At 43.3% G+C, this 26317-nt stretch overlaps 4 protein-coding genes across 5 annotated transcripts; 3 read left to right on the top strand and 1 right to left on the bottom strand.

Moving 5' to 3' along the window:
- Window positions 1-150: 150 nt before the first annotated feature.
- LOC117576851 (uncharacterized) lies at window positions 151-1011 on the top strand. The gene is made up of 3 exons (XM_034261942.2): window positions 151-414; window positions 482-795; window positions 879-1011. The coding sequence occupies exons 1-3, from the start codon at window positions 151-153 to the stop codon at window positions 994-996; spliced, it is 696 nt and encodes a 231-aa protein (XP_034117833.1). The 3' UTR covers window positions 997-1011.
- A 106-nt stretch (window positions 1012-1117) lies between these two features.
- LOC117574671 (multiple coagulation factor deficiency protein 2 homolog) lies at window positions 1118-2079 on the bottom strand. 2 transcript variants are annotated; one of them, XM_034258577.2, is made up of 5 exons: window positions 2000-2018; window positions 1826-1921; window positions 1677-1764; window positions 1472-1613; window positions 1118-1411 (listed from the first exon to the last, which is right to left on the bottom strand). In XM_034258577.2, exons 3-5 carry the CDS (start codon window positions 1737-1739, stop codon window positions 1290-1292), a joined length of 327 nt encoding a protein of 108 aa, XP_034114468.1. In that variant the 5' UTR covers window positions 1740-1764; window positions 1826-1921; window positions 2000-2018; the 3' UTR covers window positions 1118-1289. The 2 variants fall into 2 exon arrangements, with proteins under 2 accessions (XP_034114468.1, XP_034114467.1); XM_034258576.2 differs by having other exon boundaries at window positions 1826-2079.
- A 143-nt stretch (window positions 2080-2222) lies between these two features.
- On the top strand, window positions 2223-2895 carry LOC117574672 (piercer of microtubule wall 1 protein). Its single transcript, XM_034258579.2, has 2 exons — window positions 2223-2468; window positions 2525-2895. The coding sequence occupies exons 1-2, from the start codon at window positions 2330-2332 to the stop codon at window positions 2728-2730; spliced, it is 345 nt and encodes a 114-aa protein (XP_034114470.1). The 5' UTR covers window positions 2223-2329; the 3' UTR covers window positions 2731-2895.
- Window positions 2896-3039: 144 nt separating this feature from the next.
- LOC117574673 (uncharacterized) lies at window positions 3040-26292 on the top strand. Its single transcript, XM_034258580.2, is given in 11 exon segments — window positions 3040-3149; window positions 3207-3544; window positions 15036-15406; window positions 15478-15603; window positions 15681-15800; window positions 15863-16254; window positions 16995-17195; window positions 17254-20004; window positions 20006-23570; window positions 23640-23744; window positions 23809-26292. Coding segments are annotated over 11 exon segments (9528 nt in total). The 5' UTR covers window positions 3040-3144; the 3' UTR covers window positions 25363-26292.
- The last annotated feature ends 25 nt before the right edge of the window (window positions 26293-26317 follow it).

Here is a 26317-nt window from a genome sequence, read left to right as displayed (position 1 = left end):
GAATATGCGGAACCGTTTTTGAATGACAGATGTGCGAGGCAGATAAAAACCCAACACTCACCATGTCTGAGACCAGTCTGTGCGCGACGGTGACAACAACGAGCACGCGATCCTTAACCAAAGGCAAAGAAAACAAATAATAATAACAAAATGCACATCAAGTGGAATCGTACAAGAAGAGTGTGGCTGCTACTGACTTCGCTGGCCACAATGTGCTGCCTCAGTGTGGCAGCAAGTGTGCAACTGCAGGTGCAAGGGATGGAGGAGAGTGTGGCAAATGACACCCAGAGCGTGAGTGTGCTGCGTCCACTCACGTGGCTGAGGAGTGCTCAGGGCCTGTTTGCTAGCCCAGCAGGCCATGTGGTTGTTCAGGTGGCCAAGGAGCTGCTCCACCGCTCTGCGGGCAACAGTCAAGTGCGTGCATAGTTTGTGCCTGGCGAGCGAGACATGATTACTGCATGTGTCAGTTATTTCCTTGCAGGTGCTCAGCCTGAATCTCACCAATTTGCTGATCATCGTACTGCTCAAGGTGCTGATCTTTTCGGCTGGTCTTCTGGGCGCGGGACACTGGAGCAGCTACGGCCACGGATACGCAAGGTCTGCAGCACGCCTCAATGGCTCCTATGGATTGGGCCTCACGTCAGGTGACGATTATCTTATAATGGGTTTTCTGGCTGCCCAGGGAGCTGGCCAAGATGACTGTCTCTTCGCTGCTGCCTGCGCCTGCCCCAACGCTGCCTATGAGTATGCCAAAGCGGGCCGTACTCTGCTGGGCGCCATTGAAATGTTTGAGGGGTGAGTTAAGCAAAAGCAAATGCACTTCCAACACACTCGCACTGACTTCAATGTCTTGTGGTTTTGCGAATGTTCATTTGCAGAGCACCTGTGGAGAAGCCGCGATACACTGATCTGATCTTGCTGATGGAACGTGCCGCCTACGACGGCTTTCGAGGAGCCAGCTGCAACACCACGCAATCATGTGATGGGCTTTTATAACTAGCTCCACCCGCTGTTAGCTATTGATACGACATAAACACATATCGATAGTGGTATATAATGTAGTACAAATTAAAAATAGTATGTATTTTCGAGTATAGCGATACATTTGAAGCTTGAGGCTTGGCTGTCTTGTTGCGCACTGGGAGTGGATTTGTCTAGTATATACATACAGTCTCAATGGCTCAACATGGAAATACATGAATATATGTGTTATTCTACAATTTAACTAATTTAGTATATCTATTAGTCTGTTATTGTTCAATTGCTAATTGTGTCGCATCTCAACACGTTTATCGCAACATGTTCCTCTCCAGTTGTTCCTTGCCCTCAGTTACGGCCTTTACGAACTCTGGATAATGCAACAGTCCATCGTTGTTCTCATCGGCAATCAATAGAAACTTATCAATGGCCTCTGTCAAATCGGGAATCGTGAATATATGTGTGTGTATGACATATTGCGTATATATCTTACCTATAAAATGATCCAACTCGTCGTTGGCATTCTGCAAATAGTCATTGCGATCGCTGTTCTTGAAGTACTCGTAGTTATGATGCATGGCCGATTGAATCATCTCTAGTCCATCAAGAGCATTGTTGTTGTCATTATCGTGGGCCTGCGTGGATATCAAGAATTACTGTCCATCTACTGCATTGAATGAAATGCCTTATAATTGTACCTTAAACATATAGAATATCTTCTCCTCTTCACTCATATCATCGAGGTTGGCCTGTATGCCCATGTCCTTTAGATCATCGTCGATGCGACTAAACAATGATATCTGTCAATAAGTTGTTGTGTTTTTCCCAACCCAATATTCAAACTCACTGCTCCTCGTGCGTCAAATGCTGATCCACACGTCGAGTTTCGCCCCGTGGATGATGAGGGCCCCGTTTTACAGCCAAGGTGCCATCAAAAGATTGGCTGAAGCTCGCCATGCAGATAATAAAGTTAAGCACATTTGACAAGTTATACATTTCGATCTTTCAACGACAGACCAACCTTTCCTTTTCCTTTTGCAACAACTATGTATGTATTTTTCCCTCTTGCAGGGTTGTTCAAATGCCAATCTCCAAATGCCAAAAATGACAGTCAGATACTCAGTGCGCATGTCTTATTTGCAGGAGACATTTGTTTACAAATGGCGCCCTGGGTATGTCAATTTTGAATAGTCGCATCGTGGAACTTAGCAACCTTTGGCTGTTGCTCGAGCAGTTTGTTCGATAGACACCAGTTCCCTGTACACAGGAAACAACTTAGCAGAAGCAACCGTAGAGCAAAAATTACAAATTTTTTTTATTCATTAAAATAGTTGCTAAGATTTCTATTAAAATGTGTGAACACTTCTGCGATGATTTGGAGACCTTCAATCCAGAGGTTGAATTCTTAAAATTTATTAAGCGTAAGCCCGTTGTTGAGACGGCTAAGCTCTACGAGAAGTTGCACAAACGCGAGGACATCAAGTGTCCCTGTAAGTAGTATTTTCATTTCTTTTCTATTTTGTATCACTCTACCCTCGATTTTTAGATAACTTCAAGGGATATGGCGTGGAGACAGACAGGAACACCATGTATCGAACTTGCAACTCCGAATATGGTTATTATGCACCAAATGCCTACACTATCCCAACGAGATTCTTTCCCCTCTCACAAAGATTCTCGAACGATGTGGTTCGATTTGGCATGTATCGCAATTTCTCTTTGAATACGCATATGGATAGTACATACTACTGAGACTCGGAATTCGACGATTGCTATTTGGATCTTATTTCTCAGCATCTTGCAATGAATGCAACGTCAAAAGTCACAAAATTCCTTTTGGCAATATTTTAAAGTTATACACTAAGTTGTGCTCATATTACCCCACGAAAAAATTAGATTAAATGCAAATAGAGAAAAGCGTTTTATTGATTTTGAAAGACTGTTAGATCGGCAATGTCTGTACCTTAGCGAATCTACTGTGAGTTGAAATTATTTTCAAAAGCTTGGAAATTGAATCTACTTGGAGCAAGCGTGTCTATATTTATTATGCTAATCTAATTCAGTTTAAGTTTTTCCATAAAATGTTAACAAATTAAAGAAAACCTACAAAGAACTGTTGTATCAACTAACAGTACAAACAGAGCGCAATATTATCAAGGCTTCGAAATGAGGTGAGCTTTCCAATTACCATAAGAAGTTGATAAGAATAAACACAACTGCTGCCACAGTGCGACCAAAGCCATGCTCACTACATTGTTGTGCGCCATTTACGGCAAACAGGAGCAGCAGGCGAGACGTCTTCGACATTGTCGCGATCAGAGGACTGGCACCACAAGATCGTGTGGAAAGGTATCGCTTTGTAGGATGGCTAGCGGCTTGACGGGAAATCGAAGGGTTCTGGAAACACTCAATATACGACAGCTGATCGATGTGTCTGCCATGCTGAAAGTCGAGATATTGACGATGGGTTATATGCTGGAGCGTGTGCTTATTGCAAGAGATCGACAGCGACGACATCAAGAAGTACTGTGTGAATTTGTCACTGCTCTGTTCGTTGTGAAGACAAGTAAGTACAATGCTTTTGGTGCAGTGTAATCAGCTGACACAGTACGATTGTGCGCATGACGTACTGCTGGCATTGCAGCTTTGGGTCTCCGGGTTCACAGAGCAAAATGTGCCGCAGAGCAAATCAGTTAAGTGCGGAACTCTCAACTGTGTGCGTCGTTAGTGCGGAAAACAGAAAGCTGAAAGCTGAAAACTGAAGGAAATTCAGTTCACGGAACGTGCATGTATGTGTGTGAGCTCGCTCAGTTTATTGAATGGACTGCCTGCCTGCCACCTCTCTCTGTGTGTGTGTTCGTTTCTCTATGTGCATGCGTGAGTGTGCTAGTGTGTGTGCGTGCTTTAGTGAGCAGGTAAACCTACGCATCAGTGTGGGTGTGTAGAGGAGTGCTGTAGTGAGTATCCACGCTGGGGGTGGATGACGACACAATGCCAGGCGAGTGAACATGAAAACAACTCACTGACCGATGCTTTGAGACTGTCTGACGTGACGTGCACACTCACACAAGCAAACACACTCACACACGCACACATACACAGACACTCACTCACTCATTTTTAGTGTGTATGTATCGTTGTATTCGGTAGTATGCTTGCACGTGTAGATGGCGCTGCTCCTGCTTGGCCTCCGCAAGTATTTGCCACATTTATCTATGGTTTTATATCTCTGCGCCTGCTGCCTCAGTCGCCTGTCAGTTGTTCGCATCGTCGTCGTCGTCATTGTGTGGGCTTGTTTTGTGTGGCTGCTCAACATTACCCTTGATATTCGCGGGCCATATAACGCACTGTTACGTCGACGACAGCAACGGGGTCGGGCTTCAGCACGTACACGTGCAAACACAAGCTTTGCTTTCTCTTATATCATAAATGTGTATATGAATTCTAAAAAGTAATGCAGCCAAATGCTAATTGCACCTATAAAATCCGTGTAGTTTTTCTTCGATGTGTGTAAATTATTGTACCACTTAACTGAAGAGGAAAATGTGATCAATACAAGTGCAAAAATAATACAACTGCAGCTACATATTTGTTGCTAGGTTTTACTACTGCGCCCAAAAGTATGCAACGCCTACAACATTAATTCGAATAGCTGACATTTTTGCGGTCAAGGTCGAGCTGTATTGGTTGACGATTTCCTGTAGCGCATTTAAAAATATCTTTGTTATATTGATGACAATGTTTGTTGTTGTCGACCATACGCACACATACACGACCATACTCGGGCACATGGCTCTATATGAGTAGCCTATGTGTACATATACAGACACAAGAGAGATGAGAGGGCACGCATTCGATTGCTTGTGACTCACGTCGTACGCACTCGAACACATGATTCTATAAAAAATTGTTGATTAGCTCAGTTAACAAAGAGTCACGAGTTAAGTAAGTTTCAGGCTAACTGTAAAATGTCTTTCATATTCTGCAGTTGTTGCGTAACTGTAACAGACAAGGATTTCAAGTAAATAACAATTAAACTGTTTTCATAATAATTTGATATTCCAAACAAGCATTATATTTGCCTGCTCTCTGTTTACCTTCTCAGTCAAGACTTTTTTGGCTTCGTTGGTTTAGTGGTTTAGTTTATTTCGAATGTTGTTGTAGCTCTCGAAAGAGTTGCATACAGTTGCAACAACGAATTTTAGTGCAAGGTCTTTGATATTTTTCTATTTGGTATTTATTTCTGCACTCTCAGTTGTGCTTGTCGTTTTTTTGGCTTGGCCAACAAAAAAAAGTGGGTCAAGATTCTGACAAGTTAAAGAATCGATGAACCTCAGTGAAAAGTCACACATCCGCAAAGCAAATGCGAGTCTCGCTTTCTTACCTAATCCCAATCCATGAGCCAACTATGAAACTACTACTACTCATTGGCTGAGCTCTAGCTGCTGTCAAGGTTTCAGCTGTTCAGCTCTTTGTGGGTCGCCCATGTCGCCCAATGTTGTGTTATTTTCGTATACTGTTTTGCTGGCAGTAAGAATGGAACGGAACAAAACATAACGAACAGAACGAACACAAAAAATTCTACAATGACATTTATCAAGCTGTTGTTTGCGCCTATTTTTATATACGTGTAGTGCTAGAATATATGCGAGCATGTGGGTTTGTTTAAATATGTGTTTTGCATTAGCCTCGAGCAATAGTCGCAAACTCGTTACATAACTCATATAGCATCAGCATCTTAAATGCGTAGAATGACAAAGAGAAAGAGAGAGAGAGAGAGGAGGGAGAGAATATGTTTATGGTAAACTCATATACTTATGTATTTCTGTATATATTCTGTATATATTTTGTGTAAACAATGCAATAGGTTAAATAACATCAACAAAAACTACAACTACTACCACTACTACATTTAGCTGATACAAACAACGCAAAAATGTAAAACAAAAACGAATAATCAATTCCGAATCCACCAACCACTACAACAACAACAACTACTACCACTAGTACTCGCATAGTTAAATGAGGTGCTTCTAAAGGCAGTCGCAGAAATCGTAGCATAACAAGCAGCGCACGTTTACTTAACATGGGTAAATATACCAAAGATCATCAAACTTATTCAAGAGCCGACAGATAAACTAAACTTACATAAATATACATTAAAATATTATGCAGAGAACAAGTCAATATCACCACCAACATACATACATACATACACATTCTTGTTAATATCTCGTGTTCCCAAACAAATTTTAGCGCGCCTGGATTCGAGTGGAAAGCAAAGTATTAAACATTTGCTTCGTTTTGTGTGTGTCATCAAAGTTGATGTTTTCATTATTCCGCATTTATTGCTGTCTCTGTTTTTATATATCTATCTCTTCTTCTTCCTAACGCTCTTTCTCTAATTGCTCTTAAAACTGCAACAACAATAATAACGTGTGTACTAAACAAACAATTACCAACAACAAGGTAAATTTCATAACGAAATTCTATATGCTAATTCATTTAACGCTTACGCCAAAAAATATTGAACCCATAACCCGTTCATCCGAATTCGTTCGTTCATTCCAAACAGGTCTCCTTCATACTCAGTGGCACCCAAACTCGCACACATCTATAAACACGCGCAACCAGCCATCGTTCATGCATAAGGCACACAGTTCTAATCTGGGGTCGCTTGTAATTGTAATTAACATTTGCATTTTTTATATATTTGTAAATATGGCAAGCAAGCTTCAGAGGCGACTGATATACTCCTAGTCTTCTGGCATAAATTTGCATTATTTCTATTATTATGTTGGCTATTCGTTTTAGCTTTAATCCTGGCCTCCGTCAGACCTTTTCTCTATTTTGGACGCGACCAACTTAACACGTATAATAAGTACATATACTATACACATACTATACACAATTTAATTAGAAATTTCAATCTTGGCAATTTTTGTTGCATTTTGGTCTTATTTTGGATACTTCATCATGACGGCGTCTGTCAATTGCAGATTTTAAATAAAACGCCCACGTTTTGAACATACGCATGCTCCAGCACACACACACACACACACCCGTGTGGATGGCGGGCAATAGAATTCCTCCACAGTATACCCGCTTGTCGTACGAGGCGACTAAAGGGTGAACAAAAAACGGTGTTGGTCGTGACCGATTGGCGCCTCACAGCGGAAAGACTCTGACTGCCTCTAACTTGGTAGGGGCCAGATCGATTCCAATCGTAGCTCGACAAGTAGCTCGCTACCGCCGACCACTAGGGTCAGGGTAACGCCCGGGTAGCCCTCTGAACACCCGTTTAAGGGCCAGCAAAAGCGAGAAGGCGATCGTGGTCTGGCAGTGAGACCTTAAACAAATGCTATGGGTGATTCCCAGAAGATAATAATCAATATGGAAGGTCCTAAAGGAACCAACCTTACGGTGCAGGGAGTCGGATCCCCAGTACCGGCGATCTTGAGGGGTGAGCAAGCGGGCCCCCGGTCGTCGAAATCCTATGACCGCAATGCCTCGGTGGTGGCGAACTTGGCCACCGATGCAGATAACATGACAAGCGCCCTACACAGGAGAGTGAAATATGGCGAGAGCGGATATAGTTCGGAGCCCATATTTAATCCTTTCCAGGGCAGTAAGAAGACGATTAGATCACCAAAGGCAAAGCCGAAAGATCCTACAGAGGAACCCACGTGTTCGGTGGCCCCACAGAATAGAGGAGGGGAATCGCAAGGAGCCGTTATCGATAGTACTCGAAGCTTCGACGTGTTGGGAGAAAAGATAAGAGCTCTTAGCAAGATGTTGGAAGGGAGACGCACAATCCACCAACCAATGAGGAACCTTATCGATAATATCATGGAGCTTTACGCGGCAGTGGATGAAGAGAGGGCAGCAAAAACATCTCCGGAGCCAAGGGCTGCAGAAGGCAAGAGAACCAGAGAGGAGAGAGGCGACCAGGTGTCACCGCCGCCTACACCCAAAAAATCAAGAGGGCAGGTTCACAAACCCAAACCGGCGACAGCTCCTCAAGAGAGGCCGCAAACCCACCAACCAGGCGTCGATACCAACAAGAGCAAGGAGTGGAAGAAGGTGCCAAAGCGGGCCAGAAGGACCAAATCAGCTAAGCCGGACGCGATAATAGTGAGAGGGTCCAACGACGTATCGTATGCTGACATACTGCGATCCGTGAAAGCCGAGCCAAAGCTGAAGGAGCTTGCTAATCATGTCAGAGGCATACGGAAAACAGCAAAGGGTGAACTTCTCTTCGAGCTCGAAAAGTCAGGAGATCCAATCACGAAGGGTATACACGAGGCAGTCCAAGACTTCCTGGGCCCTAGTGTAGAGGTGATAGCGCTGACGGAGTCCTCAGTCATAGAGGTGAAGGACATAGATGAAGTGACATCAGAGGAGGAACTTCTGGAGGCACTGATAACACAGTTCGGAGAGGTGAGGATCACAAAATCCTGCATCGTCTCATTCCGGAAGGCCTACGGAGGAACGCAGACAGCAACGCTGAGACTCCCAGTCGATTCGGCCAATAAGATGGTAGAAGCTGGCAAAGTGCGAGTAGGTTGGGTTATCTGTCGCATAAGAAGGAGGGTCCAGCTAGTCCGCTGCTTTAAATGCATGGACTTCGGTCACGTTGCAGGTAGGTGCACCGAAACAGTAGAGTATAAGGACACATGCTTCAGCTGTGGGGAAACAGGCCACAAGGCGAAGCTATGCAACAATGCCCCAAAATGTATACTCTGCAGCAGGAAAGGAGAGAAGGCAGTAGACCACTCGGCGAATAGCAGTAGGTGCCCATACCTTAAAAAAGCGCTCAGCAAAACAAGCGGAAGATGACACGGTTCTATCAACTGAACCTGAACCACTGCGAGGCAGCACAGGACCTGCTTACGCAAAAAGTTAGAGAGTCAAGGACAGACGTGGCTATATTGAGCGAACCCTATCGCATTAAATCCTCCAACACTTGGGTTGGAGATAAATCGCGTAAGGCAGCCGTCTGGAGTTGTGGGCAGCAGGCCCCACCAGCTACCGAGGTCATGGCCCAAAACGGCTTTATCCGTGCCAAGGTACAGGGTCTGTACATCTACAGTTGCTATCTTGCCCCGTCACTCAGCCAGGCGGACTACAACAGCATACTCGACAAGCTGGTCAACGATGCGAGAAGTAAAACCCCGTGCATCATTGCTGGAGACTTCAATGCTTGGGCGACCGAATGGGGAAGCACATGCACCAACTCAAGAGGTAGGGCAGTCCTGGACTCTGTTGCTCTACTAGATGTAGTACTCCTAAATCGGGGGGGTGCAAACACATTCAGTAGAGGAACGGCAGGTTCAGTGATTGATCTGACCTTTGTGAGTAGCTCACTAGCCCCGAGAGCCTCCTGGAGTCTTAGCAGTGAATACACCCATAGTGACCACCAAGCCATAGTTACCGAAATCCACGGACGCCCCTACCCCTCGGTACCCAACAGGCCAATCCGATACAGAGCAGAAACGTTCGATAAAGAGATTTTCGAATCCATGCTCCATGGACTGGAGGTCAACGGCTCGGCAGCAAACAGCACGAGGCAGCTCATGTCCAGGCTAACCCAGGCATGCGATGCATCAATGCGTAAAGCAGGACGAGGTACTAAGCACCAACCTGTATACTGGTGGAACCAGGATATCGCCAAGGCCCGCAAGGATTGCTTTCAGGCACGACGAAGGTACCAGAGGACCCTTACACTTGGATCGCACAGAGCAGACGCCCATCACCAGGCACTGCGGAAAAAAAGGCGCGTACTGAAATCGCTAATTAAAAGCAGCAAGAGGAAGCTGTTCCTAGAGCTTTGCGACGAAGCCGACGCCGACCCCTGGGGTTCAGCCTACAAGCTGGCTATGAAAAAACTCCACGCGTTCAGACCAGCCTGCCCATCATGCCCAGAATTATTGGCGAAAACAGTAACACACCTATTCCCGAGCCAGCCGAGATCGATATATGGGTTGACTACCGATTCGACGTTCGCCCAAGTGACAGAGGATGAAGTCCTGTCGGCAGCACGTTTGATTAAGCCAGGGAAAGCTCCAGGCCCAGACGGAATACCGAGTGCAGTGGCTAGAAAGGCCCTCGAGATCCAACCAAGATGTTTTGCCTCCACCTTTAGCAAATGCATGCTGGAAGGAGTGTTTCCTAATGTCTGGAAGAGACAGGACCCTGGTCCTAATACCAAAAGGGAACAAGCCACCTGAAGACCCTTCCGGGTACAGACCCATTTGTCTGCTCGACTCGGTAGGCAAGGCTCTCGAGAGAGTAATCTGCACGCGACTCAATGCAGAGATTGACAGAGTTGGGGGTCTCTCCGAGTCGCAGTTTGGCTTCCGGAAGGCCCGATCAACAAGGCACGCAATCCAGGAGGTGACGGACCTGGCAAAAAAGGCCATAGAAGGCAAACGCTGGCTGTGGGGGGAAAAAGAGTACTGCCTGGTAGTAACCCTAGACGTCAGGAATGCGTTCAATTCAGCGAACTGGGACCAAGATTATGCAAAGTCTGAACAACCTGAGCATAAACCCACACCTGACAGGCATAATAGGAAGCTACCTAAATGGCAGAATTCTTCGCTACCAAACCAGTGAAGGAACGAAAACGTACGAAGTCACAGGAGGAGTCCCACAGGGATCGGTCCTCGGCCCGACCCTCTGGAATCTCATGTACGATGGGATTCTACGGCTGAGACTTCCACCAGGCGTGAAAATGATCGGGTTTGCGGACGATGTGGCGATCGTGGCAGTAGGCAAACACCTACGTGATCTGGAGATAGCCACCAACAGGGCAATTGTACAGCCCAAGAATGGCTAACCAATGCAGGATTGAGCCTAGCAGAGCACAAAACGGAGGCGGTACTCATAAGCTCGAGGAAGACCGTGGAAACCGCGAACCTCACGGTAGGTCGTACAGTCATAACTTCCCGACCGTACATCAAGTACCTGGGGGTTTATACTCGACCACAGATTGTCCTTCAAGGTACATCTGAAGCTAGCAGCCGACAAGGCATCAGTGGCATGTTCTGCATTGGCCCGCATAATGCCAAATACTAGAGGTCCGAAGGAGTTGCGCCGCAGACTCATCAGTGGTGTAGTGCGTTCGATAACCACATACGCAGCATCAATCTGGGTAGGTGCAATCGAATGCAGGACGTACACAAGGGATATACAAGCGGTATACAGGACGTGCGCGCTCAGAATCACAAGTGCGTTTCGCACTGTGTCGGGCCAAGCCGCCGAAGTACTGGCAGGGCTGATGCCCTTCGATATCCACGTCCGAGAACTCGTGCTGAACAGTAACACCCACAGCGGAAGCAGAGCAGCGAACAGGCAGATTTCCCTAAGCGAGTGGCAGCGCAGGTGGAGTTCATCCAACAAAGGCGCATGGACGCGTACCCTCATCCCAGGAGTGAGTGAGTGGGTGAACAGGAAACACGGACAGGTGAACTACTACCTGACGCAACTTCTGAGCGGACACGGCTGTTTTAAAGACTACCTCTTCCGTTTTTGGGCATGAGGCAGACCCACTCTGTCCCAGATGCGGGATAGGGTACCCGGAAGACGCTGAGCACGTGTTTTTTAACTGTCCGAGATTCAGAACAGAGCGTGAAGAGTGGAACGGAAGTATGGGGAACCGGTGACGCCATCGAATTTGGTATACCACATGCTGGCAAACATGGACAACTGGGAGGCTGCAGATGAAATGGCGAACGTAGTCATGAAGGAGCTACGGCGGGAAGAAAGATCCGGAGAAATGAAGACGGGCGATAAGGCCATACTCTCCGCCGAAGTAATACTTAACGGTCGTTCCGGCGGAGAAGTAGACAGGAGTTTAAACAGGCATAGTCCTGGTTTCGCAGGGGCCACTTGTACGTACCGCGGTGCGTCAACGTCCTTGTTTTAAAAAAAAAAAAAAAAAAAAAAACACACACACACACACACACACACACACACACACACACACTCACACACACACAGAAACAGAGATGTTAGTGATTTTAGACTTGATTCATTTGACCCTCCCATATATAATAAGGTATTTCTAAAATAAAAATGATCTAAGAATATGGTCTAATAAATTCCAAGAATCTAGATAAACTAATTTAATAAAATTTTCAGTCAGAATCCAAAGCAACGTTGCTTATTTTCATTTGCTGTTCGAAACGCTGTTCCTTTCTTTTATGTCTACTTGCACTCCCAAACAATAAAAACCAATGATTTTCTTCATTTTCTCGTATTTTTATATACAAAACGCACAGCTGTGCGTCGAGGTTTCTGTACACTACATATAGTATATACTCGTACTTGTACCTTTCCTTTAATTTAAGGACGAAGCTTAACTTGAATGTGAAGCTTATTGAAATTGACAGGTCGCAACTGTGCGTAAATTGATTGGCTTTAAGCAATTTACAAAAAAGACTTGATAATATTTGGAAATGATTAATATTCTGCCATGGGGCGACTTTAATCGAACTTACCTCACTTCGCGGCTGCCCCATCAGAGTTACTTAACGGACTTAATTTGTTCACTGAACTTTATAAATATATATTTAGTACTAAAAAAGAAGAAATTATTTATATTGTAAACACCGAAATTAAAATTCAAATGTATCATTACATTTTTAAACCGAAGAATAGTGTTCCATTCGAAATGCATAACAAGGCAAATAGTTCGCATCAATAGACTTTGACTTAAGCAACATCTTTACCTTAAAGACAACTTCAATTGATGCCAATTATATAGAACGTGCTGGTTCATTGGCACAAGAGTATCAACGGATTTCCTTGTGTACGAAGTAGTCGAAGTAAGAGAAACGAAAAAATATCCTTAAATAGCATTGCTATAGATAAAATTACGCTGAGACACAAACATATACACACTCCCACAGGCTCACGCAAAGTCCTAAAGGATTCGAGTTTGTTCTGGACTTCTACGTGATGCTTTTGGTGGCTGCCATTCTTGTGATGCTCTTCCTTTTTTTTTGCTTGCAGCACAAGTGTTTAGTCTGAGCTATTCCATCATGTACATACACATACCAAGTCCATTAGTTGAGTACAGAGACAATGACAAGCAATGAAGTTCATTCGAAATACGTGGAGTAGCCTCGCCATGCATTCTCATTCATATACATACACAGTATATATTCATATTATTAATCTTGACACTCATTGTAAAATAAAAATTACTTCGCTTCGCAACAACAAAAAGATGTTATCATATTTATATTTATCTCTCCAGTCGCATTACAACTGCACATAATTATAGCTAGCCTATTGGGTATACAAATGAATATACACATGTTTTATGGGCTCTGATTAAATTGAGTATCTTAGCGTTTGAGGACCCTAACATACATATGTGTTTATGCAATTAGTAATTCATTAGCAATTTCCCAGTTGTTTTCTGGCCATCATATTTAATGATTTTGTGTGTTTTTTTTCGCATTCATTTTGGCAATCTCAGGCGGAACGCAGAATAACTAAGTCGTGGGTTCTGACATGCATCAGTCTCTCCATATATATTTTGAGTGTATGTGTATGGTATCGCTTGAAACACACAGCTTTAAGGGTGTCCCCAAGACTCCATTTTAGGACTGACAAATATCCGGTGAACATTCGCTTTGCCTCCTCATTGAGCACACTTCGATTAATTCTTTTTGCACTTCTTGTTTATTTACTTTCACACCAGCAAATTTATTTTATTATGTATTTAGAAAAGCATAAAAATAATGTATTTAAATCATATGTTCGATATATAATATTATTTCCATATTCATCCTTATACTACGGATTTCGAATTCGGATCACGTTTCGAAAAAGAAAAATTATTTAATGCAAACAATATGCATCTTTAACATAGGCGGCTTCCAATTAATTATCAGCCATAAGGTGAGGGCCACAATATTTTCGGGTATAGGTTAGAAGACAACGAATATGGGTTCTTCAAATGAAATGACAACTGCTCATATTTTGTCTATCTAATTTAAGCGTAAATATTTAGCTCCATTAATGCAAAGAACAGTAAAATTTCCCTTCTCATACTGCTTGTTGTGTCGGTATACACATACATACTTAAATGTGTAAGTCTGTATGGAATATAAACAAGCACCAACAAAGAGGAAAGTCTAAGAAGTAAAGATTTATGCGCACCACGACGCAGATAAGAGCAACTCTGAAGTGAATTTAGTTTTAATTTCAGAATGTCAACGTAGTATTATGTGACGCATACATCTACTATAAATACATAAAATACTATGTGTATACCGAAGCTGATGAACAACGAGGATATGTTAAGTGTACGCCTCGAAGGTCATGTTTAAGCATCAACAGATAACTCGCCAGCTTGCTCTTCCCCTAGACGCTGTGCTTGATCTGCCCCAACTGATATACTAAGAAATCTCATGGTCAATTTCACATACAGCCCGTCAAAAGTCAACAACAGCTCCATCATGCTTCCATGCTGCCATGCCACATGTGTTCATGCCACCATGTCACCGTTACATGCCACCCTGGCCAAAGTGTCTTAAGCACTTTGGCGACTAACGTTGTAGCAACGTTCATTGCAATGTAGCACAATGTTTAACTCCAAGCTGCATGTTTTCGTTCTCTATTCGGTATCCTTTGAAGCACTCGTTGTAGCTCATTATTAGCATTTCCTTTTCATTGCCCTAAGGCGAAACAATTAAATTGATCAAGTGTTTACTACATATGTATACTTATATTCTCTTTCTATATATATATATATATGATATATATTCTTATTTTCTTCTTCTCTTTTGTGCGTCCTGCTTAAAAACGAACTAAATCTAACTTTATTAATCGTTACATTTAAATATAAATTAACTTGGGTAAAGTTTGCATACTGCACGGATATTGTAAGTCGAGTCAAGATGGAAGTTCCCCAAAAAAATAAAACACTTATTCTATATACGACTGTCCACATTTTAATACGCACAATTTACAATACACTAATGACTATTTGATGCAGAATTCGATCTACTTTAATATTTCAATTTGCTTCCCAACTTTTGCAGACGATGCCCAGCCTAAAATGCGCTTCAGTCTCTCACCACCGCCACCGAAAGTCAGTGTAACTTCTTGCACCAATAGCACTAGCACGACGAGTGGCAGCACCATCATCGCCACTAGCGGCACCAACGCCACCAACGCCCCCACAGCCACCACGGACATCAGCATCAACATTAGCAACAACAACAACCTTCAGACCAGCGGCACCCTGAGGAAAGAGCTTGGTCGCAACAACAACAATATGATAAGCTCCTCCTCTGTTGACACCGCTGATGCCGCAGCAGATGATGATGTTTCGGATTATAATCAATGGCTGCATGCCATGAAATTGGTGGCACGATTGCCCGGCGGTACTCCGCCAGAATTCCGACGAAAGGTATTGTAGTAAATCAGAAGAGTTGCAGGGAGCGATAATTTCATTTAGATTACTAACACTGTGCCCCACAGCTGTGGCTGTCGCTGGCAGACAAGTATCTAAGGTCCAAGAACGTGGACTGGACGCAGCAGCGGGAGAAGTGTTTCTGCGAGGAATGGCGGGAGGATGACGAAGAACTAGGCATTCAGATCGTCAAGGTAAGCTAACTCACTTAGTTACTGTGAGAAGGCAATGCGTTGTAAAACATATCCTTTTTCTCCCTGTTTTCTGTTAGGATCTGCATCGTACAGGGTCTAATTTGTGCACGGGACCTGCCGGCTCCATTAATCAAGCAAAGCTCAAGCGAATTCTACTCGGCTATGCTCGCTATAATCCTGAAGTGGGCTATTGCCAGGTGTGTTTCCTGAATCAGACTGGAATTTATGTTTCCGACTTATGTTAAACATTAACTTACAGGGCTTCAACATGTTAGGTGCACTTATACTCCAGGTCATGGACAAGGAAGAAGAAGAGTCAATGAAGGTCATGATCTATTTGGTCGAGGGTGTGCTGCCGACGGGCTATTTCTATGGTTCTATGGGTGGCCTACAGGCAGACATGAGTGTCTTTCGTGAGCTGATGCAAACGAAACTGCCTCGCTTGGCTAAGCATCTGCAACGACTGCAGGGTCCCGTGGAGAATGCCTATGAGCCACCACTCACTAATGTATTTACTATGCAGTGGTTCCTCACCATGTTTTGCACCTGCCTGCCCATGTCCTGTGTTCTTCGCGTATGGGATTTAGTGCTCATTGAGGGCAGCGACGTACTATTGCGTACGGCCCTCGTTCTCTGGAGTCTCCTCGAAGAGTGAGTAGTTGTAAAATACATACAAATAAGCCTACGTATATTCTTTATACTATATATGTAATTCAGGGGTGAAAGCTTCGTCGTCTCTTTTGAAGTACCATGCAGGCGAAATTTGGGTCAAGACGGTCGCAAGGCTGCTGCCATTTACCTAAACTTTTTATATCCGCCACCCATAAGGTAGAAGGAGGATGCATCAGATTAAGTTTGCTTTAAATTTTTACCATGCCTACTTCCGCCCCGCAAATCGAAATAATTCGAAAAAATGTATTAGTTTATCGATATATGTACCTATTAAGGCCTTTGAAATATTTTAGTATTTTCAAATTATTAATTTGGAATATTTGTAGAATAATACAGTACTGTTTTGCTTTTAATGATAATGGGCAGCGAGTGTCGCACAGTCGAACACACTCGACTGTAGCTTTCTGACACTTTCATTTCGTCAAATGCAATTTGTGAATGTTAAAAGCTTGTATTCGATTACGAAATACCTGTCCTGTAAATGTGATGGTTAAGTGTGTAGAATAGCACTACAAATCTAATTAATAACGGGTTTCATTTGTGTAACAAATCGATTAAAAGGATATTTCAAATAATCAATTTTATTTGAGTCAACAATATTATGAATTTGTTGAATAATAGTTATTGCATACTTAAAACAGATATACACAGTATTTATATATAGATAATAATCTAAATTGTTAAATATAAATTCTACTCACTACTTTTCGATATTACAGACGAGTTTTAAATGCACGCACTGCAGACGAGTTTTATGGAAAGATGGGTTCGTTTTCAAATGAACTGCTCAACGGACATCTCATTGACTCTAATGGTCTCATCGAGAAGGTCGTGCAACTGGGGCCGATTACTGATATCAAGCAGCTGAGGGATAAGCATCTATACCATATTGCTCCGCTGGGATCCAAACAGGGATTGCAGTATGCATGAAACATTTTTTTTAACCCAAAAAAATATAGCGATTTATTGTCTTTGCAGATTATACTTTGATGAGGACGATACGCACTCGGATGATGAGTCCCGTATGGCTGTCGCCACAATGTGGGGCTTAAACTGGGGTAGACGTGGTTCCGTGGGAGTCGTCGTTGGAGGGGGAGCTACTGGAACAGGAAAGACGGATCAAAAGGATCGTTTAGCATTGGACATCTCCTTGCTCAAGAAGCAATATGATCGTTTACGCGAACGTCAAAAACAGGCGCATGTCATACTGACCACCGCCTGTTCCACAGCCACAGCAGCTAAACAAACGCCATCGAGCAATGTCCCGGCTTCAGTCGTTGTGAATCAATTACTTCAAGGTCGCCCAGCCATCCTTACAAATAAGGGGAAACGTATCGGAGCACCTTTGGGAGCCATACCACCGGCTCGAAAGCCTTCACTGCCTGCCGTCCTTCATGGCAAAAGTTCTGTGACGGTAGAAAGACACCTGCGACGTGGAGAGACTTTGCTGTGGCGGGACACAGATGCCACTCGACAGCGGCGAGATAGTTTGACGTGGAAAGAAATCAAAGCCGATCGCGCGGCCATGCGTCGTGATGGAAGCGATGCAAATATCAGCAAGTCACAAAAGCTGCGCTCACGATTGGGAAAGAGCGATAGCTCCTCTTACAGTGAGGACAGTGATGGTGATCATCAGGCCGACGGCACAGAAGGTTCCAGTACAGATACCAGCCTGTGTGACGATGATGATCCCAAGTCAATAGAGCAGAGTCCCAAACGCAAGGTTAAGCTGGCACGCAAGTTAAAAGAGAAGCCGAAGGTTAATCTGAATGCAAATTTAAGTCCGAAGCCGCCGATGACAAGACTATCAAACTCTCAAGATTCCATCCTTGAGCGCAAACGCCCCAAGTCCTGGGCACCCAGTACTGCAGAAATCCCTTTCATGCTAATGGGTACAGATAGTGGAGACGAAAAGGAGCCAGCCTCCAAGGTCGACGAAGAAGATAGTGCTACGGAATGTGATAGATTTGGATATTCTCATGATAACGAATGGACGCAGGCTGTTGGTGATCTGGCATACACTAAAATGGAACCACTACACTTGGAGATTAAAGATTCCTCTGTGGGCATAACTAGCACTAGCCAGCTATCGCCGTTGCCGGATATCGCCAATTATCTAAGCACGACATGCATTAGTCCCCTGCCCATGCTCAAGCCGGTCAATGAAACATCTAAGTCGGAAACAGAATGTATCAAGCCACTGGGTACGCATGAAGAAGCTCCTGAAACGGATTTGAGGGCAGTAGGTAACTCCTTCACGCGATTCGATGTTAACGATGATGGCGTTACCAATCAGTATTTTGAACGAGTGAATACCGTAGAACGTCCCAAAAGGCTAGAACTGTCTTATTCCTTAAGAGCAAAAGAGTCAGATGATTGTGAGTGCGAAGAGCCTCCATGTAATGAGGAAAAGACGTCACATTTTAAATCCGAAAGTGAGGTGCATATGGGAAAAATACAGAGAGAAGAACTTTCTATAGATAGGTTGAACGTCTTCGCGCTGATTCGTGATGATAACATTCCAGGCGAGAATAAGGATGACTACAAAGAGGCGTTAAGCATGACGATAGCATCACAGATCGCCACACCACCACCAACTCCATCACCAACGCCACCACCACAGCAATTGCCTACGACTCTTAATAATACCAGCCGCAAACGCAGAGATCCGAGACGCAAAACTCTGACTAGATCCACGACCATAGAGCTAGAGGAACGTTTTTTGGCACTAGAGCGATGTCTCAGTCAGGATCAGACGAAACGTTATAATGATCAAGCAGAAGCCCCCAAACATATACCGACTACCGCAGCCCTGGAAGAGCGTTACAAATCACTAGAAAAGCAGATCAGTTCAGAAAAACAGAAGATTGATATGGAATGCTTTGAAAAACCAGAAAGAATTCCCTCAACAGCTGATCTTGAACTACGGTTTAATGCTTTATCGAAGCAAATGAGCTCCAACGATGCGAATGCTAAAGTACCAGTAGATCTAACGTGTAACCAGGAGCAGCGTAATGACAGTTCCCCAGTGAAATCGAATGGTTCCGAAAAGACGGGCAATCTGCATAGATCAGATGCTACTACACAACCTGTGAATAAAATTAGTGATAAAAGTTCTGGCACAAATGATAATGAGAGTCAATCGGAAATAAAACAAACACGTCTTAAGAAGCTGCCATCAACGGCAGAGCTTGAAGATCGATTTAATGCGCTGGAGCGAAAAATTAGCATACAAACCAATAATCCAGCAAAATCTAAAAAAGAGCCTCCTGATGATGAGATAGATAAAGGCAATGAGCAAACAAATAAGGTAGCCAGTCCGGGTGTCATTAATGCTGCCAAAAATTCAGGAGATAATAAAGAGTCCACAAAAGATTTAGAGGGAATAGTGTCAAGTCAAAAAAAACTTGGAAGTGATAAGATGAAAACACCTGAGACACCTGAAGATAGTCAAGAGTTCGATCTGGAAAGGCGTAAAGCCCCACCCTCTACAGAAGAGTTGGAAAAACGTTTTAAAGCCCTAGAAAAACAAATTAGTATTAGCAATGTCGAACCAAATGATAACGAGAAAGGTAACAGTCCAAAGTCTGAAGGAGAAAGGAAAACAGGCATACAAAAAAGTAAAGTAGATTCTGCTTTTGAAAAGGAAGAAAAGGCTTTCAAGACGATGAAATCATCATCAAATATAAGTAAAGAAAACAAAGAAATTGTTGAATTAGAAGCAAATAAAACGGACATACACAAGAGGGCTAAAGATTTTGGAAAGCGAAGAGCTGCCCAAAGCAATTGAAAATACTACGAACTCAGACACAGACACAAAGTCAAAACCAACGCACTGCGACCAATCACAACGAAAGGAATTGAGCAAGCGGCGAGCCTCAGAGCCACCCTCAATGGAGGATCTAGAGAAACGATACGAAACACTTAAAAGACGTATGAGTAGTAAAAATCATTTGCCGACGCAAAATGAAACTGTGATTGCAGCCTTGGAGCGTATCGAACATGAAATAATAGCAGAAATGGGGGATACAGCTGAGGAGCAGCGACCAATCAAAAAGGAACCTCCGTCAACAGAGGATTTGGAAAGTCGATACGATGCCTTGCATTGCCAGGATAAAGTTGAAAATGAAAAGCTTGACACAAGTAAAAATGAAATATCCGAGTCCGCTAAGACCATTAAGATGTCTCCTCAGCATGTTGATGTAGCTATCGAGGCACATATACCTGAAGCTCCTCCGCCTCCAACAGGGGATCATAAAATTCACATCGATCCGGGTCATCATCAGCAGCGGGCCCTCATTGAGGAGCTGCAAAGGAGAATGCAGGGCCAGTCACCGGGGGAAGATAACCTGAAGCCCAGCGAAATAAATCCGCAGCGCAAGCACTTACAGCAACAACGACAAATGCAACTGCAACTACAACAGCGACCCACGCCAATGGGCGATGAGACATCGGAAGCACCTGCAAACACCGCTTACTACAGATCGGGAAATTACGAACCGTGGCAAACACAGAGAATGGTTCGTCGTTTCTCCGATTTGCCATCGAGAGCCGATTTGGAAAATCGTTTACAATTCCTTGAGCGGAAATTGTACAAGAAATTCTACAAGCAGCGCTGTGCAAGTGATTCCGAAGTTGCATCGAGGACAGTCAGACTTAATGCTCATGACCACGATGATGATGAAAAGCCGAGCACTTCGCGCCAAGCAGAGGCACATTTGGAACAGCGCGTTCTTGCATTAGAAAAGCAGTTAAGTGAAAACAGTCTTAAGCTATTGGATGCCATGCGGGAAAAAGAACAAGCCAAGGAGCAGCTACATGCGCATAGCGACAATATTCATTCGCCATTGTGTCACCTTGGCACTGACACCGAAACGGGTAAGGAGCTGGTGCGCTATACCCAAAACTTTAGTGAAATGGAGGATTCAGACAAACCTATTAATATTAGCATCAACATCAAAATGTTGGTCAACAAGGAGGGCGAGCTCAAGAGGCCTATGTCAGAGTCAGAGCCAGAGTCAACTACTGAAGACCTGAAGCGACGATTAGAGCAACTGGAACTGCAATTGGTGGAGGAACGTGCCAGAAATGAAACAATACTTATAGAATGTGATTTAGCAACAGAAGATGGCAAACCCTTTTCAAAACCAATTGAGCAGCTTACAGATGCAACTAAAAAGTTGGAAAAGGAGAGTCACAATCATAACGTTAAATCCGATGAGGACGAGAAATTAGAGAAAGAAGTAGAGTCAGAAAAGAAGATGGAAAATTTGAGTGACAATCATAGCTGCAAATCTAACAAAGTCGAGAAGTTGGAGGCGGTTGCCAAGCTAAGACCAGAGCAAGATTGTCATAATCACAATGTTAAGCCTGACGAATCAGATAAATTGAAGGAGTTTCAAAAACCATCGGCAGACAGTACTGAGCCTGAGACTATGAAAGAATCTAAAACTTTACAGAATGAAGAGAAAGCGCAGAGCCGATGCAAAGAATCGGACTTGGACAAAACTAATATAAAAGATGAAAAGGTAGTGAATCGTGAAATTGATAAGAATGAAAACACATCGTCCTTACCGAAAAAAGAGGAAGTCTTGACGCCTCCAGCTCGAGGAGACGAAGTAGTTGAGAAATCGGACATAATCGATGATGAACCAAGTGCTTGTGAAGAAAATAATGTAAGCCATGTTATAGATGCTACTAACATTGAAGGTGTGGACACGAATAATAAAACTGTAGTTCTTCTAATGGATAATGAGCCCAAAGCATTAAAAGTTCGTCGCTTAACCAGAGCAAACACAGAGGAACTAGAAGGGCTATTTCAAGCACTGGAAAAACAACTCAACGACCGCAATCTTGTTAAATCTAAAGATGGTAAGCTGGTTCGAGCTGAGAGCAAGCCCTCAGCTGAGCAAATGGATCAAGCCCAAGCCATTTCCGATCTGACTAAAGAAATAACCGACTTTACCAGCAGCGAACCAGAAGCAGACACAGAGCTAAGAGACACTGGTGAGAATAAGCAACAACAATCAATTGCGGAGCAGACAACCTATGACTGGGGTCCAAATCCTGTGAAGCATCATCTGAAACGTAAAACTGTTTATCTGCCATCGACCAAAGAGCTTGAAGCTCGATTTCGCTCACTGGAACGTCAGATTAAACTTCTCGAGGACGTCGAGAAAATTGATGTAGAGCAAAGATTAGTTGAAATTGAACGGAAGATAAAACTGCAATACTCACTTTCGCATGAGAAAGACCTCAATAAGTACATTGAACTTTGTGAAGGGAAGGGTCTAGATATCGACGAAGACTTACCAGAAGAACCTTCTGGAGCTGTTGAATCCTCTCGTAGTCCCTCGCGAAAAGAAACCAAAAAATCACCTTATACTTCTCCGGTACGTAAAGTGGCTACAAAATCACCACATATTTCGCCTTCCCGTAAAGCAAGGTCTCCGTATGTTTCGCCTTCGCGGAAAGCAAAGTCTCCATTGGTTTCCCCATCGCGACATACTGAAAAAGTGCTAAACAAAAATGAGAAAAGCCCTTATACATCACCAGCACGCCAGCAAGTGCATCACGATGATGTCCCCATCTCAGATGACTTGGAGTATAAGTACCGAGTACTTGACTTGGTACGCTCAAAGTCGAAGGATAATCTGTCCAAGCGCCAAACCAATAAAAAGCCACCTATTCATCCATTAGAAATGCTGCTTGATCCGAGTCCTGATGATAGCGAAATACCTACGACCGGTGAACTGGAACATCGTATAAGGCTTCTGGATGAAAAATTAAAATCACCAGGACGTCTTAAATCGCGATCCCGATCACCAACAATCGACGACATCAAACGAAAGAAAATCTTAGATGAACAACGACCCAAAACGCCGGTTCATAGTCTGGAGCGTTTAGTGTCGTCACCAAGCAAGCCAGTGCCACCCACGGCAGCCGAACTGGATGAACGCATTCGAGCCCTTGAAGAGGAGCAACGCTTTGATTTCAAAACCCAAAAAGTCTATAAAGAATTTAATCAAAAACTCAAGGACGTGGTATCGCCCTCGTTATCTTACGAGGAATTCAAAGCTTCTAAATCGCGTGAGCAAAGCCCTAAGCGCCAAACGCTAACAACGCCTAAGTCAGCATTAAGACGGGATGAACATGATGACTACCGACGGGGAGAAGAGACAACCTATTATCGACCTACAAGCCCAAAAGTCATTCGTTTCCGCGATGAAGACGAGGATTACTACGAGGAGAATAGGCGTTCCAAATGTCGACCAAGTCCATCCAATGACAGAATGGTGGGCATCACATTTGATGTTTTATATTGTGTTGAAGAGAATACTAAAATTTTGCAACGCATTGTTAAGAAGACTTTTGCAGATCATCCAGCAGATGAGAAATCAGCTAGCCGCACCCCAGTTAGAGCTTCAAGTTCTGAAGGGGTTGATGCACTAGGAAGTCGCTTAATGAGGGTGAGTGCGAGTTCAATAATTCAATAATTTTCAGTATTAATCATTACACAACATGCATTTGAAGGAAACGTCGCCCATCACTCGAACAGGAACACACACGGGAGTACCTCTGCGTACGGGAGATAACATCAATGAACGGCTAAGCTCTATCAAGAACAGCATCAAATCCATTGACAGTCTGTGCGAGGAAAAACCCTATCAGAAAGAAAAGTGCCAACGGTACATTGACTCTCTATTCACCGATTCGCTTCACTTTGCCAGCAAAAAGAGTTCCGCGGAGGATTTGACGCACAGCCAAAGCGATAGTCGGGGACGAGGTCGTGGTCAACAGCGATGTAGTGACTATACTCCTTCTATACGAATCAGCTCGGAGCATCGATCGGCTGGATCCGTAGAGTCGGTACAAATGGGAATCAGCCCGCTTCGGGGGGCAAGTCCCCCACATTATCGTTCGCATCGTGACATAAGCAGGGAGCTGTCGCCGCGTCGTGGCAGGGAAGCGGAGGAGCAAGAGGAGCGAGAGAGTAGTAGGGTAAGACGTGATAATATGTTGCCAAATTATTTTGTCGATAATCGTAGCGAACTAAGTAGCTGCAATAGTTTAACTAAGTTTCATAAAGTAGATAGACAACTAGAAGAAACTTGCGCCAAGTACGCTGATGACAGACGTTCGGCCAGCAGATCGCCATTGAGTTCTCCCTACGAGTCCAGAACATCAGCAGGCACACGATACAACAACAACAGCACCAGCCACAGCAACAACACAACTACAATTGCGTCTAGACCCATCTCGCCCTATCGACAGCCCCAGCCCCATGATCTGAACCATTCCATGCGCTCCAATACGCCGGTGTATCAACCGACCAAGCTAGAGATTCGACACACCACAGTCACTTCAACATTTTATGATCGTTTTCTGACCGAGAGGAAAATTGAGAAGCAAACACTGTCACGTCCACCCAGCCGATCCCCAGTCATCTCACCCTCCGCAACGACAAAGAGCTATACAAATTTAGCCGACACCCCGCTAACCGTCGATAAGTACAGTTGTAACGCTATGATCGATTTAGTCACAACGACAAACTGCTCACTGAGCACCATGTCCCGTAGCTATGCGGGCAGCAGTAGCCACTCATATCTCACCCCTCTAGTATCGTCCGGCGACCGTGAACCCATTTCCATCCCAAGCACATGTACAGCACATTCATTTTCAAATGCTTTCGGTCAGACCACCGCTTCATCCTCCAGTTTTACCTTTAGTTCAACCGCATCTACGACTGCCTCAACCTTCGTATCCACTTCAAATGAAGGCACATTATCAGCATTTGTGCCCTATAATTTCAGCAGTTCATTTAGCAGTCGCCTCAGCGAACCCACACCCACCTCTGCGGTGTCCACATCCAGTCTCAGCTCAAGCACCCAAGTGCACTCATATTCAACGGGTGTTTACAATCCAATGATGTCATTCACATTGCGAGAACCATTAATATCGAAGCCTTCTCCAGGCTCAGGCAGCATTCTCCCCAGTCCTCTATTGGGTCAGTATCAGTACAAGGGCGGCTTCAGCTCAACCTACAGCTCTTCGGCTGTGGATAAAAGTGAAATAGATAAGCCCTAAGCTCATAATGCGATTCCATACAAAAAAGCATTCATTGTAAGGAAGCATGAATCAGGCTCAAACTAATTACTTTAGCTACTAATTTTACTTGTTGCAATTACACTATAATAAACTCTATAACTCTCAAGCAATATACACATCTAACTCTGAATAGAAAACGAAACACAGAAATTAATTATACACATATTATACAACACACGTAAGTTATGAATACGTAAATTAATAAATAAATGGATATTTACATATATACCAATTATAATACCCGTATACACACTTTGAAATTTTAAGACAAACTTTTGCATCAAGCACCGATTTCTGGCTTCTAGCAATCTCACATACCTCATCTACATTGAAAGCACTAAAAAAATTAACATTCAAAACTGAACGATTTTTATACAGTAATAGGCAAGTCTTTGTGAACTCTGAACTATATAGGAATATATAACTATGTATAACTATTTATCGGACTTTATCTAAATTGAATTCTTAAACAAGCCATGTATTAATCCCTTAAATTTCAATTACAATATGTGTTAGAGCCATTTTAAATATTTAATGAGTGATGATAAAATAGTAATAATAATAATAATAATAATAATAATAATAATAATAATAATAATAATAATAATAATAATAATAATAATAATAATAATAATAATAATAATAATAATAATAATAATAATAATAATAATAATAATAATAATAATAATAATAATAATAATAATAATAATAATAATAATAATAATAATAATAATAATAATAAATTAATAATAATGTTGTACTCATTACACACACGCATACTGTTACAAACTAATTAAATAATTACATACCAGTTGCAGTTGTTAAACATGAATTATGCAAACACAAGTTCAAAACTAGCTACCAATGTTCAAGGGAAAATGCAAAACGAAAATGGCTTCAACGTTTATTGCCACGCCCAGAAAAGAAACAAAAA

Source organism: Drosophila albomicans, chromosome 2R, assembly GCF_009650485.2.
Source record: "Drosophila albomicans strain 15112-1751.03 chromosome 2R, ASM965048v2, whole genome shotgun sequence".
Classification (NCBI taxonomy): Eukaryota; Metazoa; Arthropoda; class Insecta; order Diptera; family Drosophilidae; genus Drosophila; species Drosophila albomicans.
The sequence above is the reverse complement of the archived record's forward strand: the minus strand, read 5'-3'. Positions and strand labels throughout refer to the sequence as shown.